At 50.1% G+C, this 16,334-nt stretch overlaps 1 protein-coding gene across 4 annotated transcripts in view; it reads right to left on the bottom strand.

Moving 5' to 3' along the window:
- Positions 1-6,972: 6,972 nt before the first annotated feature.
- Positions 6,973-16,334, bottom strand: part of SMIM11 (small integral membrane protein 11) — a 12,888-nt gene continuing 3,526 nt past the window's right edge. Inside the window, exons 1-4 of one of the 4 annotated variants that reach the window (XR_006679555.1) lie at positions 13,353-13,457; positions 11,535-11,727; positions 10,895-11,085; positions 6,973-7,076 (exon numbers count right to left, since the gene is read on the bottom strand). Coding sequence is in view for 1 of the 4 variants with exons in the window: in XM_004696952.2 (XP_004697009.1) it covers positions 11,563-11,727; positions 13,353-13,364 (177 nt within the window). In the remaining 3 variants the exon portion in view is untranslated. Of the gene's footprint in view, positions 7,077-7,380; positions 7,490-10,894; positions 11,086-11,534; positions 11,728-13,352; positions 13,458-16,334 lie in introns of those variants that run through there. The other 3 variants (XR_006679556.1, XR_006679557.1, XM_004696952.2) reach the window with 3 other exon arrangements.

Here is a 16,334-nt window from a genome sequence, read left to right as displayed (position 1 = left end):
GATTCATAACAGTAGCAAGATTACAGTTATGAAGTAGCAACGAAAATAATTTTATGGTTGGGGGTCACCCCAACATGAGAAACTGTATTCCAGGGTCGTGGCATTAGGAAGGTTGAGAACCACTGGCCTAGACTCCACTCCTTCACTCTTAATCCTCAAATTGACAAACAATTACATAACGACCACACTAGCATTTCGATTAAGACCATTTGCGATAGGTCCCAGAGGAATTACTGTGACAAGAGGCTGCTTCTGGTGGGGCGGGGTGGTGGTGAGAGCAACCCAGAATCTCTTTGGGAACAACTTCATGTCGTAAACTGTGTATTGACAACCACAGCGCTGGGGGTTGAGCCCCACACCCGGAGACAGGAAGTCCAGAATTGGGCAGGTCAGGGTGATGTGATGGGTCCCAAAGGAGCCCACAGTCCTTTCATTTCCACTCTCTCCCCTCGAAGGAGCTCTGATGGCTGAGGTGTTGAGCAGCTAGTGGCTCCCTGGCACTGGGTTTGGGCGACCCTAGGCTCGGTTCCATTCTCGAGGTCTCCTCCTAGTGGGAAACAGAGGCTGGCAGCGCGGCTGTACTAGCGTTCTAGGCTGCGAGGGCCAGCAAGGGAGGGAGGAGAGCGCAGCTCTTCCTCTTGGAGGAGGCTTCCAGAAAGTGCCAGAAAAAACGAAACAAAACTCACTGCCACCCAGTCCATTCCCACTGGAGGCAACCCCATACCGCAGGGGTGGGAGACCTCTCCTGTCAAGGCCATTTGGAGGTTTAGAAAACAGCATTCAAGAGCCATAAAAAACTATCACCTTAGACATCGGTCTGCTCTATGTGGTCCAACATTTAATTAACTCCCCCATACTGTGAGGGCTAGGAGCCCTGGTGGCATAGTGGTTAGGAGTTGAGCTGCTTACGGAAAGTTCTGCAATTCGAAGCCACCAGCCACTCCTCGGGAGAAAGACGAGGCTTTCTAACTCACAAGGGCGGATTTACCCCATCCAATAGGGTCACTACGAGTCGGCATTGACCATCAGGCAGTGAGTTTGGGTTTTGAAATGTGATGGCTGGAACCGCTTCTCTTTGGGGAGGCCTGTGAATGTTAGCTGGCATTGCTTTCAAGGGCCTTACACAGCCTGAGGGCCGGTTGATGCCCACCCTTGTTATATAGGATTTCTGAGGCTGTAAATCTTCAGAGGAGAGTTAGCCTCAACTTCCTCCCAGGGGTTTGAACCACTGACCTTGTGGTTAGTATTACCCAACAGAGCCACCAGAGCTATTTTACTTAAAACTGATTGGCCATTTAGTCACCAGGAGAGTTGGGAAAGGTAGTCTTTTATTTGGGGTCAACCTTAGGAGTTGATGGCAACCCATGCTGACCCAGAGTACAAGGGAACGAAACCCGGCTGGGCCCCGCGCCATCTTTCTACTGCGGTTGGGAGCCCATTGTTGCAGCCACTGTGTCAGTCCATCTGTCCAGACTCTTGGGCCTGGCCGCCTTCCTAAAGACTATCTCCCTTGCTCTGTGGTATTTCTGCGGCCAACTGCCTTTCTGCCCAATGTGTGATATGCTTGAAAACAAAGCTAAATGGGTCAGGAAAAAGATATGATCACAAAGGGTCAGCCTGAGAGACCCTGAGGGTCTCCTGTGGGGATGAGCTTGGATGCTTTTCCTGTTTTCAATTAGAAGGGCTTCAATGTGGGTTTGACCAAACTATCGATCCTCCTGCATCTGCCTATGCACTCATGCAAGCAACCCGTTACTTAAAATCAAACCACAAATCTACTGACTTCATGTACAGGGAGTGGAATGATAGCAAGAATGCCCATAGGTGATTGATCATCTCCTCCTAGTGGTGGAACAGGACATTGAAAACAAATAAAATGCAAACACTAGAGAGACAGGGGTCATGCATTGGTTTAGTCCAACTCTGAGGCATCCTCTGCCCAATTTCCCAAGAAGTTAATCAGGTCAAGACTCTACACATCCCAAGACTGAGTTTTAAATCCCAGAGGCCAAAGGGGGCTATGTTTAAAATAAGCACGGACATCTATTAAGACTATTGGCTCTCCACTAACGCTCTATGAGGTTTGTAACGTTCACAGGTGTGGGGGGGTCTTCTTAGTGCTGCTGTAACTAAATGACACAAGTGAGCGACATGGGACGCCCCAAACCAAACGCAACTCACTGATATCCCCTTGAATCAGACTCATAGTAACCCTACAGGACTGGGTAGAATTGCCCCTAGGGGCCCCCAAGACTGTATTCTTTATGGGAGTAGAAAATCTTGTCTTTTTCCATGGAGCAGCTGGTGGTTTCAAACTGCCCAACTTGTGGTTAGCAACCTGACTCATAACCCACTACGCCACCAGGGATCCCTTAATAGGAGGCCAGAAGCCTGAAATCAGGGTGCCGGCTCTCGAGGAAGGCTTAATGCCACTGTTGCCTCCGTGGGAAAAGCATTGTCTTGCCTGCTCTGGCTGCCCAGCTTTGGAGTTTCTGAGCTTGTGGACTAGTCTGCCTCCTTCGCCTTCAGAGTGTAGGTCTTCTCACTGTCTGCCTTCTTCTGCGCCTGATCTGCTTCTTTTACATCTCCGAAGGGATCTTTTCAGACACACTGTACACTGGGATGGCTTCATCAACAAAGCAAAGGAAATCTTGTTCCCAAATGGGCTTGCTTGTGGTCCTAGGCACTCCAGGCCGCAGGGAGAGGGCTCAGGATTTCCAACCCACATTTTGCGGGGACACATTTGAATAGCTTACCGGTGTGCATGTGGGAGAAAATGGTGCTCAGAGGAGCTGGTCTGGAGCGGGCCTTTGAGCAGCAAGGCCTGCGGGCTGGGAGTCAGCAGGGAGCACAGGTCAAGCCCTGGAGCTGGAGTGCAGAGCGGGCAGGCAGCGGGGACAGCCGACCGGGTCACGGAGGGCACCCTGACAAAGCACTGACTTCTGGGCCTCATCTGATCGAAACAGGGATACAAGGAGGTAGAAGAAACCCTAAGCACCGTCTGCTCCAGTCATATGCTCCGTAAGACCTCAGCCCATGGCGAGGGTGGCCTGTGAGCATGGGGCTGTTGGTCAGAGTGGAACTGCCAAGACTCTCAGGCCAAATTTGGAGCAGTGGTCCAACAGGGAGTCTGGCATGAGCGGAAGTGAAGGTCTCCTCGACTGGTGTGAGATCTGTAGCCTTAGTGGGAGCCCTGCTGGTGCAGTGGGTTTTGTGGGGCTGACAGTTTGAAACCACCGGCCGCTTTCTGGGAGAAAGAGGAGGTTTTCTACTCCTGCAAAGATTCAGTCTCGGAAACCCACAGAGGCAGTTCTCCTCTGCCCTGCAGGCTCTCTACGAGTCAGCATCGATTGCACTGGAGTGGGTTTTATCCGCAGTGAGAACAAAGGCTCAACCATTTTCTCTTCTCTGATCACTGCTCCCTCGTTCCTCAGCCCCACAGGCACCCAGAGCGGAACATGGACTCTTTAAAGAGCTCAACCTACGAAGGACTGGTTTGAAAATTTGGTCACTCTCTCAAATCTGAAACATACTCGTCTGGCCCTTTGCCTGGCCTCAGCTATGGGTCCACTATGTCCCATCACACACACTGATGAGGACAGAGACCCCATAACTCCTCAGATCCTTTTGCACCAGGGCATGGCCGAGGGAGTTAAAACTTCCACTGTTGTGAATTGAATTGTGTCCGCTCAAATTTTATGGTGAAGTTCTAATGCCTGGTATCTGTAAATATGACCTTGTTTAGAAATAGGGTCTTTGGAAAGGTTCTAAGTTAATAGGAGGTCATCCTGGACTAGGCTGGGCCCTAACCCGATGAATAATCATTGCGTTATAATGTGCCTCTTAGGAAAGACATAGAGACAAAGGGAAGAAGGTCATGTATGACGGCGCTATTGCAGTTGCCAGCCTATCCCTGGGCGACCAGAAGCTGAGACACAAGGCTCTTCCTTTGGAGCTTCCTGCAAAGGCATTCGACTGTGTGGCTCATAACCAACTAAGGGTATCCTTGAGAAGAATGGCAATTCCAGAACATGTACATGGATCACGAGGCAGTTAGACAGAAAGAACAAGGGAGTAGCGCATGATTTAAACATCAGGAAAGGTGTGTGTCGGGCTTGTATCCTCTCACGTACTTATTCTCTACGCTGAAAGAACCATCAGAGAAGCTGGATTACATGAAGGACACAGCATGAAGCCTGGAGGAAGACTAAACAACAACCTGTGATAAGCAGACGACAAACCTTGCTTTGTCAAAGGAAGGGCACCTTGAAGCCCTTGCTGATGTAGAACAAGGACTGCCGCCTTCGGTATGGATTACTTGTCAATGTAAAGATATCTTCATGATGAACAGAGAAAAGGCTGAAGTCGTCAAGGATGTTGTCTGGCTTGGATCCAGTCAATGCTCATGGAAGCAGCAGTCAAGAGATGGAACGATGCCTGGCATTGGGTAATTCTGCAGCAGAGTATTTCTTTGGCATGTTGAAAAGCAAGGATGTCCCTTTGAGGACTAGGGCGTACCCAACCCAAGCCAGGGTATTTTAGTGACCTCATACGTATGTGAAAGTTAAGACATTGACTAAGGAAGACCTAGGAAGAATCAATGCATTTGAATCACAGGGCTGGCAAAGAATATTGAAAGCACCATGGACTGCCAGAAGATCAGGCAGCTCTCTCTTGGAAGAAGTCCAGCCAGAATGGGCTTGGAGGGTAAGGCTTTGTCCCGTGTCCTTGGTCATCCAGCTGCGATCTGACTGACAGGCTAAACCCCACCTCTCAGTAGTCTCAAGTTGACACCAGATTATGAAACGGGCACAAGGGCAGATTGTCCTCAACAGTTTTTTTCCCCTTTGGTGGAGGGGAGGAGGATGGTATACGTGATGGACGAGGGTTAGTATGTGTAGAGAACTAGGCCAACAAGAGGAATGTTGGGGGCAACGCGAAGGTCATCAGGGTTCATATTGGTGAGCAGATATACTGATTGGCATGAAGATCTTACTAAGCATCCAGGGTTATTTGGAATTGTCTCGATGGCTGTGGGTTAGATGTCTAGTGGGGACAATAATGGCTCAGCAGAATTAAAAAACAATTTTTTTATTATGAATTGGGTGGTTTACAGAGCAAATCAGTTTTCTATTCAAAAACGCATTTTATCTTATTGATTGCAATTAAAACCATGCAACATCACTTCTCTGCTGCCTATTTTCTTTTTCCATCTGAAAGTTAGATGATTTGATGCCACCTGGACCTTCCTGGTGCCCTGGTGACATGGTGGTTATGCAATGGGCTGCAATCTTCAAGGACAGCAGTTTAAAACCACCAGCCACTCTACGGGAAAAAGACTGAACTTTCTACTCCCATAAAGAGTTATAGTCTCAAAAAAAGAAAAAAAAAAAAAGAGTTATAGTCTCAGAAACTCACAGGGGCAATTCTAGACTCGCTGAGTCAGCATGGACTGGATGGCAGTGAGTTTGGTTTGGAGACACGCCTGGCTAGGGGTGGAATCAAACCTGTCAACCAGGTCACAGCTTGATTGCTGACTCCTTGGGGTGTGTGGCTTACTTATCAGGAATACTCTGGGAACAACCTGCTCGCTGGCTGCCCTGAGAACTGCTGGAGCCCTGCCTTATTTCCACCCGCCTTAGTTCCACACACTGGTCTGTGATCTTCCCATATTCATTGCCATGTGGCTGTGTAAGTCTGAAGAGGGATTTAAGGACTAGAGTTGGGCTGGGCTGTTTTCTTGGCATGTAATTACTGGTATACCTCTTACCTATACATCTGAGCGTCACTGAATTTGTTTCTCTAGGCAACCCAGCCTAACATCCCTCCTTTCCTAACCCTTCTGAACGTTTTTTCTTGAGTTAATGTCCTTTTGATTTCAAAAGTTTGATTCTAAATTCCCTAATATTATTGTTCACCACACAGGCTCTTTTGTTTGACTGAAAACTGAGCCATTGGCGACTAAGGACCATGGTCTCAGGGGTTCTATCAGTCTCTGTCTGAATAAGCCTAGTCTTCTTAGGAGTTTGAGTTACTCTTTCCCACAGTTCTCTCTCACTTTAGGCAGGAACTTCTCAGGTGATCCCTTCCAGAGGGGTTAGTAGTAGTGTTATCTCAGCATTGCAGACACTGATGCTGGCTTGATCCATTCATCCAATGGACTTATTTGATCACTCTTCTTTCTTCCAAATGGGAAAGAGTAATAGCTGAACCTTAAAAAAAAAATCACATCGATGCCGACTCATAGCAACCCTACAGGACAAAGGATAGAACTTTCCCTGTGAGTTTCTGAGGCTGTTTATGGGAGTAGAAAGCCCCATCCTTCTTCCTCAGCTAGTGGTTTTGTTCTGCTGACCTTGAGGGTAACAGCACAAAGCATAGCCACTATGGCCCCGGGAAACGAGTGGAACGGCTGTTTGGAGATCCTAGTCAGGACGCACCAGAGAGGATGTAGAACACGGTCCTATGGACCCTGCTGTCCTGAGCACACGCCCTGAGCCCTCAGGCCCAGTGACTCCTCCTCCCAAGGCGCCCACCACTTGCCCTGTGAGCTTTGTCATGTATCCCTGGATGGATCTGCAGCACGGGGAAACAGTCTCGCCCTGCCATCCTCCTCGTGAGGAGCACACGGATCAGGGTAGGAGTCAACTCGCAGCCCGGCTGGAGCTGCGCCCTCCCTGCCTAGGGCACAGGCAGCCTCCCCTCCCACAGGGAGGGCCGCAGTGCTTGGAGGAGGAGAAAAGTGGTGAGGGTGAGGGTGAAGGTACAGAGGTCTGTGCCACCGAGCATCCCATGTCCCCATGGCAGTTGCTGCCATGTAACCCCGACTCCCCCTCTCACAACTGTGTTTGTGTGTGGATTACTTTGGTTTCTTCCAAAGACCACAGCCACCGTTTTGCAAAGGCACTTCATTTTAGGAAACAAAACACTGCTTCCTTTGAAAGCATTAACAAAAGAAAAAGTCACCAGATGTTAAGTTTAAATGGTTAGGAGTTTATTCTGACGCGTCATTCAATAATTAAGTCTTCTTTCTTCTCAACTGGCGTCTCCCAGAGCTGACATTTAAACTGCAAAATCTAGAGAGAAGACCACAGGGCTAAGTGAGAAATGTCGGCTCTAATAGCGGCTAATCTTCCCTCGGCTCAACAGTGACCCACTGAGACTCAGAAAGGAAACACGGAAGGGTTCATGAGGATGTATTTTTAATTTCATTCCACCTGAACATCTCTTCTATTTAAAACAGTGCTGCAGCTTCGAGAAGCTGCCAGCCGAGGTGGGAACAACAACGCCACCCCCCCGTGGGCCCGCTCTTCCTTCCCCCGCCCAACTCTGGCCACATCTGGGAGGAGAGCGAAGCCTACGTACTGGGCTTACACCTACCATTCCTTGCTCTCCTCGGACACAGAAGGAAGGCTGTCCAAAATATAAGCCACATGTTGTCCATCTAACATCTCAATTAAATTGCCTTCCCACACCTTTTTGTGAAGCCCTGGAGCATGGGGAGATAAGCAATGGGCTTCTGATTTCGAAGAGCGTAGTTCAAACCCACCCACTACTCCACAGGAGAAAGATGAGGCAGTCCGCTCCCGCAAAGACCAGGTCTCAGAAACCCTCGGGAACAGTTGTGTTCTGTCCTGCGGGTGCCCAGGAGTTACAATGGGCTCAATGGCAGCTGTTGGTTTTCCTTTAACCCTTTTCAATCCCTCTTTGCCCCACCATAGTGACAAAAGGGTGTCAGTCGCTAAAACACCTCTAAAGAGAAAAACAAAATCAGCGGCAAGACTACGACCAGTCATGTCTTTGACCCGGTAAGTGCACCCACCTCCTGAGGACCAGGGAGTGGTGGGGGCCTGACGGAGGGCATCGTTTCTCTGTGAGAAGGACCAGTAGGTGGTTGACAGTTGACAGAGGGCATCATGTCCCTATAGGGCAGCTGTTCTCAACCTGTGGGTCACAACCCCTTTGGGGGTCGAAGGACCCTTTCACAAGGGTGGCCTGAGTCATAACAGTTGCAACATTATAGTGATGAAATAGCAACGACAAGAACTTTCTGCTCCCCCCAGAACGCACTGCAGAGGACAGCACTGGGGCCAGAGCGTGGGGAGAGGGGAGCGTCGGACTAGAGCCCACTGGAGAAACGCAAAGGGATGGAGAGGGAGGAGAGAACATCCTGGCCCACCAAGCCCCTAGGACGATGTTCCTGCTCAGAGCAGACAATGCATGGGGAGGACCGTAGGGCCAGCCTCACCACGGGACACGGCGTCCCTCACTGAACCATGGTGCTGCGGGGGTCAGCACTGGAGACACAGTGCGGGAACAAGGCATGGTCTGGCCCCATCACACTGGGGTGCAGCACTGAGGGCATGCAGCGGAACAGCCGGGGGGACCAGAGTGATGAAACCCCCGGGGAATACCAAAATTAGACTTAGGAGACAGAGTGTGGCACCCCATCAGACTCAACTGGAAAACACTTGTAAAGGCCAACAAACAGACCTTGAACTATTTATAGGACTTTCCATTGTTGTCAGTGGCTTTCCTTTTGTTAGTGTTATTTTGTTTGGGATTTTGGTTGTTGTTATTGTTTAGTTGGTTTTGACGTCCTTTGTTGTTTTATTTAGTTTTGCCTGTATGTTGCACTTATTAATGAATCTGCATGTCTATCTAGATAAGATAGGTGGGATAAATAATTCGGAGATGAAAAGAACGGGACCAATGGTTCTGGGGATATGGGAGAAGGGGAGGTGGGAGCAAGGAAAGGTGGGGAGGGCAGAAGGGGACCAACCCAGGGAAAAGGTAACTATACTCAATGGAAGGAAGGTTGTAGGATGCCTAGCAGAGCTTAATCAAGAGCAATGTAGCTACGAGGAATTACTAAACCCAAATGAAGGCTGAAAATGATGGTGGGACAAGAGGAAAGTAAAAGGAAATAGAGGAAAACCTAGGAGACAAAGGGCATTTACAGAGGCCTAAATACAAACATGTATATATGTAAATACATATATAACGAGAAGGGAATAGAACCACGTACTCATATCTATATGTTAAGAATTAAGGTTCCAGACGGACACTGGGCCTCGACTCAAGCACTCCATCAACACAAGAACACTTTGTTCAAAAGAAAAAAAAAAGAACACTTTGTTCTAACAATCCGGCGGTCTGTGTTGCTCACCTTCCCGACACGATCGCTAAAAACAAAATGGGTGCAAAAGCAAATGTGGTGAAGAAAGTTGGTGCCCAGCTATCCAAAGATATAGCGCCTGGGGCCTTAAAGGCTTGAAGATAAACAAGCGGCCATCTAGCTGAGAAGCAACAAAGTCCACTTGGAAGAAGCACACCAGCCTGTGTGATCATGAGGTGTCGATGGGAACAGGTATCAGGCATCTAAGACCCAGAACAAAACCATACTCAAGGTGAATTTGGTGGGGAGGGGGGGACCGTGGGCATGGAGTGAAGCCCCAATGTCCATCTGTAGACAATTGGACATCCCCTTAAGAGGGGTCACAGGGAAGAGATATAGCACCGATGAAACACCCAACTTTCCTCTAGTTCTTTGATGCTTCCTTCCCCCCACTATCATGACCTCAATTCTACCTTACAAATCGGATTAGACCAGAACATGCACACTGTTATGGATAAGAGCCCACAACACGGAATCCAGGATAGATAAACCCCTCAGGGCCAACAAGGAGAGTACAGATACCAGGAGGATTAGGGGAAGGTGAGGGAAGAAAGGGGGAATCGATCACAAGGACCAACCTAGAACCCCCTTCCAGAGGGACGAATAATGGAAAAGTGGGTGAGGGACAAGGGAGGATGATGCAAGATATGGAAATAATAATCTATAACTTATCAAGGGTTCATGAGGGAGGGTGGACGGAGGAGGGAGGGGGAAGAAATGGAGCGCTGATATCAGGGGGTCAAGTGGGAAGAGAACGCTTTGAAAATGATGATGGCGGCTTATGTGCAAATGTGCTTGACACATCGGATGAATGTATGGATTGTGATAAGAGATGTAAGAGCCCCCAATAAAAGTATTCTAAAAAAAAAGAAAAGAATATTATGGTTGGGGGTCACCATCACATGAGGAAGTGTAGTAAAGGGTCGTGGCATTCAGAAGGTTGAGAACCACTGCTGTAGGGGGTGTGGCAGAGAGCTGGAGGACCTTGTATACACGCAGGCCCCACAGCGGGAGGGTTAGGTGGGCAGCGGTTGAAGGTGTCTGACCGGGGCTCACTTTCCTGTTCTGTTTTCCAGTATGGACCGTGTGAGCCATGGTTTCTATCTGTGCCTTGCAGAGCTGTTGCAAGGAGTAAAGAACACATCTGTCTACAACATGCTTAGCACATACGAGTCATTCAGTTACGTGCTGATACTTTTACTAACAAGTATGCCTTGAGCCTGAGAGGTCTCTATTAGCAGTATAATAAATAACCTGTTGCTATCAAGTGGATCCAACTCATAGCCACCCTACCAGTTAGAACAGAACTGCCGCATGGGGTTTCCAATGCTGGAATCTTCACGGGTAGACTGTCATCTCCTTCTCCCCTGGAGCAGCTGGGTTCAAATCCCTGACCTCTCAATTGGCAGCGGAAGGCTCTTTACTCAAGGACTTGGGGCTGACAGCCGCGAAAACTACCACAGTGGAGCTCACCCAGCTCAGGCCCAAGCACAGAGCTGGGAGAATATGCCTGAGGCAGAAGCCTGGGAACCTGGAAGCCACCCAGGCAATTCTGGCTGACAGCGAAGATGGAGAACCGAAGATAGACAAGCCTCTACCACTGTCTTCAGATAGCCTCTCTTTAAAGAAAGAAAGGGCACAGAACCCCACCTGACTACTAAAGCAATGGGATCCGCACACACACCAGCACAGGACTGGCTCACGAGCACACCACACCTGTAACAGGGCCTTCAGCACGAGTCTGCATGCCTCAGCGTGCTCATCTTTGGAGCGCAGCCGGCAGGGTGCACTGCGCTAGGGGCTCTCCACGACCCGGACGTCTGACCGGCCTGTGCGCGGTCCTGCAGAAGGGGTATCACAAACAAAGGCCCGAGAGCAGGAAAGCTGATTATATGTAGTCCAGGAGCCTGGAGAGGGGGCACAGCAGGGGCAAAGGTGATGGGGTCAGGGCAGACGGGTAGAAGTGATATGCCACACCGAAGAGTGGATCTGGATGACAACAGGGTTTCCTCAGCTTGGGTGTGTACGACGGGGCTTCACATGCCCCAGGCCCTCCATCCCTGCCTGAAGGTCTATGCAGAGCAGCTTCGATTCTCAGATTCCTGTGGCCCAGCGCCTGTTGAGAACCACTGCTCCCGAGAGTGGGGGGTTGCTGCAGGGTTTGGAGCAGGGGAGGGTCCACCTTGCCATTATGGTGGAGGGAGGAGAGCAGAGGGACAGGACACAGGGATCTGCATGTGCACCCTGGTCCCTACACAGAGCCCGCACCCACCCCTTCGGCACTTGAACGAACCCAGCAGGGATGGGGTCGGAGGTGGGCCTTCCCTGACTCCCCGCCAGCCGGGCCCACACTCACAGGGCCACAGACCGCGGGCTTCCCGCCTTCAGTTTTCCTTCTTCGCCGACTGCGTTTTCTTTTCGGCCTCCAGTCTGTGTAGTTTTGCTTCCAGTCTCCTCCGCTGGTATATCTTGACTCCGGCAAACGCCAGGCAGAGGATCAGTGACTTTGCTGCCAAAATATACAGCAGCACAGGCACGTGCTCAAGGACCTGACAGAGGAAAACAGGCCATTCAAAACGGTCTCCACGGAGGTGGACTGTCTTCATTTGGCACGTGTCTCTGGAGCACCTAGCGAGGAGGTGCCGGGCTGCCCTGCTGCCTGCCTCTACGGCCAAGACCCTTGCCCATGAAGCTGACTGGCGTCCACTCGGCCCTGCCTGCTCCCCTGCCTGGGGCTGCGCAGAGAGGATCACCAGTCCAGTGCAGGCGTGTCACAGCGCTGATCTTTCCCAAGTGCACCCCGCAAGTAGCTCAGCACCCAGGCCTTGGCTTCTGAGGCAGCAGGGGGGTCTGGTCAAAGTAGCAGGAGGCAGGATAACCCGTGTCCATGGAGCTGGTCTGGGCTCACGGCAACCCCATGCATGTCAGAGCAGAACACGTTCTTCTGGTCCAGTCCATGTGGTAGCCCCTGTGGCCCAAATCCGAAACTGAGCTTTAAACATTCCAGGGATGGCCTATCTCCACCAGATGGCAGAAAACCATCGAAATGGAAACACGTCAACCAAAGACACAGGTCAGTGGCTTCAGGATTGACTGTTTGTAAAGGGGATGAGGAAGAGGCGGCAGACAGAGAGAGGTGGAGCAATGGTAGCAGCGACCAAGGATACCCAAGGGGTAAAGCCAAGCATCTCTGGGTCCCCTGTCCCTGGATACTCAGCTTCAGCAGTATTCCAGCTCCCCTTCCAGTCCGACAACCCCCGAAGGCTTTCCTTACTGTCCGTTCTGATTCACGGAGAGCCACGTGCAGAACTCGGCACCACAAGGCTTACACTAGCTGCTCTGTTAGAAGCAGACCACCAGGCCTTTCTTCCAAGGCACCCCTGGGTGCACTCCAACCGCCACCCTCTCAGTCAGCAGCCGAGTACGTTCCCTGCCCCACCCAAAGCTCCTTGCTGCTCTCAAAAGTGGCGAGAGAAAGCAAAGGTCCCCCGTGGACGGTGCATCCTTGCCATGACGGGGATGCAATTAGCCATGTCAGTCTCGGCTCCACCTGCAGCCCAGGCTATAACTCGCTCTCCAGGGGACTTTGCTGCCCCAGAAGTGTGTGAGTCCATGCCTTGGGGCATGACTACAATCGTGGCTTTCATCATTACGTAATGCTATCATAACTTAACTTAAATATAACAACTCTTATGAAATATGACTGTGTAGAGAAAAGACCGTTTCCATGAAAACTAAGATAAAAGACGCGAGTTGAAAGATGTTGGCAAGACAACTGGAAAAGACTTGGGGAGAAGTGCATAGAAATCTGTAACAATCTTGTGGGTGGATGATTCTGGAAAATCTGACTCCTCTTTCAAGAACCCAAATGGAGACTGAACTGTAGGCGATATTTACAGGCACCATTCTGAGTGAGCAGTGGGGCAGACAGCGGAGCGCTCGCTCTCCAAGGGAAGGCCTGGCCTCTATGCAGTGTCTGCTGAATAAATAAATATACACATGGGTGTTTTAGTTCAAAATGTGAAATGTTACTCTGACTCTGGCTCGGACCTTTAAAAAAAATGTTACTGCTTTTTATTATTCAGTCAATCTTCCTCTGCAGAGCTGTGACGTTGACATTTAACAATCAATTGGGGGGAGAAGCCCGGCCCCCCGGGTCAGTGACTCTCCTTACCTTCCAGTTCATGCTGGCGCGGCTGGGAGTCAGGCTTGCCCCGTGCAGGCCGGCTCCGGCGAGCTCATCAGGAGGGGAGCGGCTGGGAGGCCAGGTCACGCTGCTCTGTAGGCAAGAAAACAAAGAGGTCCAGTGGTACTTTCTAGAGCAGACCACCTGATGAAGCCTTCCTTTGCTGGTCACCGTCCCCAGAGAGGGGGGCTCAGTGTCATGAACAAGGATACTTCAGGATTGGTGGACGCAGGTGGACTGGGCCTGGTCGGAGACCAGTGGGGCTCTCGTTGAGCAGAAAGACCTGGGCAGCATTTCCCCTGGACATACACACTCCCACTCCATTGTCGGTGGACAGAAGAGGGTCCCAAACCAATCCCGGTCTGACAGCACGAGCGTTCTGGCTGCAATCCTCAAGACCACACCAGGGTGTCTGGCCACGCCTTCGGACACCGGCCAGATGTGTGGGCATCCCCAGGGCACCTGCAAGTCTAACTTGCTGACTACAAAGGTGGGCTTCCCACTGCTGCTCAGGTTTGACAATTCATGAGAATGCCTCAGAACTCAGGAGGGCACTGTCCTCACGATGGCAGTTTTGGTACAAAAGATACAACAGAAGAGAATCAAGACATGGCACACAGGGCAAGGGCCTCCAACACGGCGCTTCCCTGTCCCCATCTGGGCACATGAATGGCTTCCACCAACCAGGAGGCTCACCTGAGCTTCAGTGTCCAGAGCTTGTACTTGGGCTTCATTACATACCTGGGACTGACGGACTCATTGCCCAGGTGGATCAACCCAATCCCCGGCTCCCCTCCCAGAGGTGCGGTGGATTTCACATGGTGGGCTTTCGAGGCCCCACAGCGAGTTACCTCATTAGCATACATCACGAGCTGCCGCTTGGAATCCCTGAAAAGCAGATACTCCAAGTCCCGGGAACAGTTGGGGGCTGACCTTCCAAGAACCAAGGGCAACGATCAAATCCTGAGTGTAAAGTCATCCTTCATTCCAGAGACAGGTTCAAAATATGTCCCCCAACCCACTGGCTCTCCAAACGAGTCAATGGCTGACTTCCGTCTTTCTTTCTCTCAGGTCCTCTGACTGTTCTTTAGTGAAGCTGATCTTGGTTTAAAGAAAACCCCAAACGTAAGTGTTTTAAGGGGAAGAGAAACAGCAAATTAAAATGGAATTCATAGAAGCACATGTATGAAGTCTTAACCACAACAGAGACAAAGCAAACCATCACGAAGCCATAGGAGTGTCCAAAGATTCAGGCGTGTGGCATCTAAATAGGGAATGGACACAGAGGAAATTGGCCATGGTTGGTGGCAGAGAAATTCATCACAGCTGCCGACAGGACTACAGAAGCTGGAGAGGGTCCAGGGATGGGGTACATATACACTAATACTGATAGAAAAGCTTCCAAGATTGATTCTCAGCCACCACCCAGCACAAGGTCAGCAGTTTGAAACCACCAGCTGCTCCAAGGGAGAAAGATGAGGTTTTCTCCTCCTGTAAAGAGGTACAGCCTCAGAAACCCACAAGGGCAGTTCTGGCCAGTCCTATAGGGTCGCTATGAATCAGAACACTGCGGTTTAAAACTGGGAGGTGTGTGTCAGGATGGCATCTTCTCACCATACTTATTCAATCTGTATGCGGAGCAAATCATCAGAGAGACTGGATTGTATGAAGAAAAATCAGCATCTGGATTGGAAGGCTTAGTCGCAAGCGGTGGTGTGCAGATGACACAAGCTTGCTGGCTGCAAGTGAGGAGGACTTGAAGCCCGCGCTGATGAAGCTCAAGGACTGCAGCCTGCAGTATGGATCAGAACGCAACGTAAAGGGAAGCAAAATCACCACTGGACAATGATAAATGGAGAAAAGATTGGAGTTGTCGAGGATTTCATCTTGCTTGGATCTAAAGTCAATGCTGATGGAAGCCGCAGTCAAGAGATCAAAGGGCGCAATGAACTGGGTATATCCGCTGCACAAGACCTTTTAAAGTTCTGAAAAGCAAGGTTACTTTGAGGATTAGGGTGCACCTGACCCAAGCCATGGCATTTTCAGCCGCCTCATACGCAGGTAAAGCTGGGCACTGAATAAGGAAGACTGAATTGCAGTCCCGGTGAAGAATATTGACCTACCATGGACTGCTGAAAGAACAAACCAATCGGCACTGGAAGAAGTGCACAGCCAGAGTGCTCCTTAGAGGCCAAGCTAGCATGACCTGGTCTTACACGCTTTGGACATATTGTCAAGAGACCGGTCTCTGGAGAAGGACATCGTGCTTGGCCCTCGATGGGATGGACTGACACAGTGGCTACATCAATGGGCTCAGGCCTGGGAACCATTGTGAGGGCGGACAGGACTGTGCAGTGGTTAGCCCTGTTGTGCCTGAGGTCACTATGAGTCAGAGCCAACGAATGGAATCTAACAAAACAACACAGTCACTGTATTTATATAAAGTGGGCGTACCTCATCTAGTCAAGGTTACAGTTATCTTGAAAACAAGCTGCTAGTTGGTACAAGATAACCAAGTTTCCCCCGACTGCTTCAAAGTCATATAAACCAATGATAGGAATCTCAACAGGAACCCACGTACTGTAAGGTGTTCACTATCTGCATGTATAAATAGTCCCCTTGTTTTTAAGTAGCAGCAGGTTCTGACCTTCATTGGATAGCCTACCTGTGATATAACCTGTTGCTAGAACTTTCACTTGCAGTCAATCCCTAATCAGTTTAGGGATTGGCTAGTGCTATCAATTGAAATAAAACATTTAAGGTCATACCAATTTTATGATTCCTACTTTGACAGGGAAGGCCAAGAATTTTCGATGGGCTACTAGACCTAAAGGTTGGTGGTTCAAACCCTCCCAAGAAAAGGCCTGGTGCATTCTATGATGCTCACCTTCCCGACAAAACTGCTGAAGACAAAGCTGGTGAATAAGCAAATGTGGTGAAGAAAGCTGATGGTGCCCGGCTATCCAAAGA

The sequence above is a fragment of the Echinops telfairi genome, unplaced genomic scaffold (assembly GCF_000313985.2).
Source record: "Echinops telfairi isolate 266 unplaced genomic scaffold, ASM31398v2 ScPeMD7_7469;HRSCAF=8507_0, whole genome shotgun sequence".
NCBI classification, from domain to species: Eukaryota; Metazoa; Chordata; class Mammalia; order Afrosoricida; family Tenrecidae; genus Echinops; species Echinops telfairi.
The sequence above is the reverse complement of the archived record's forward strand: the minus strand, read 5'-3'. Positions and strand labels throughout refer to the sequence as shown.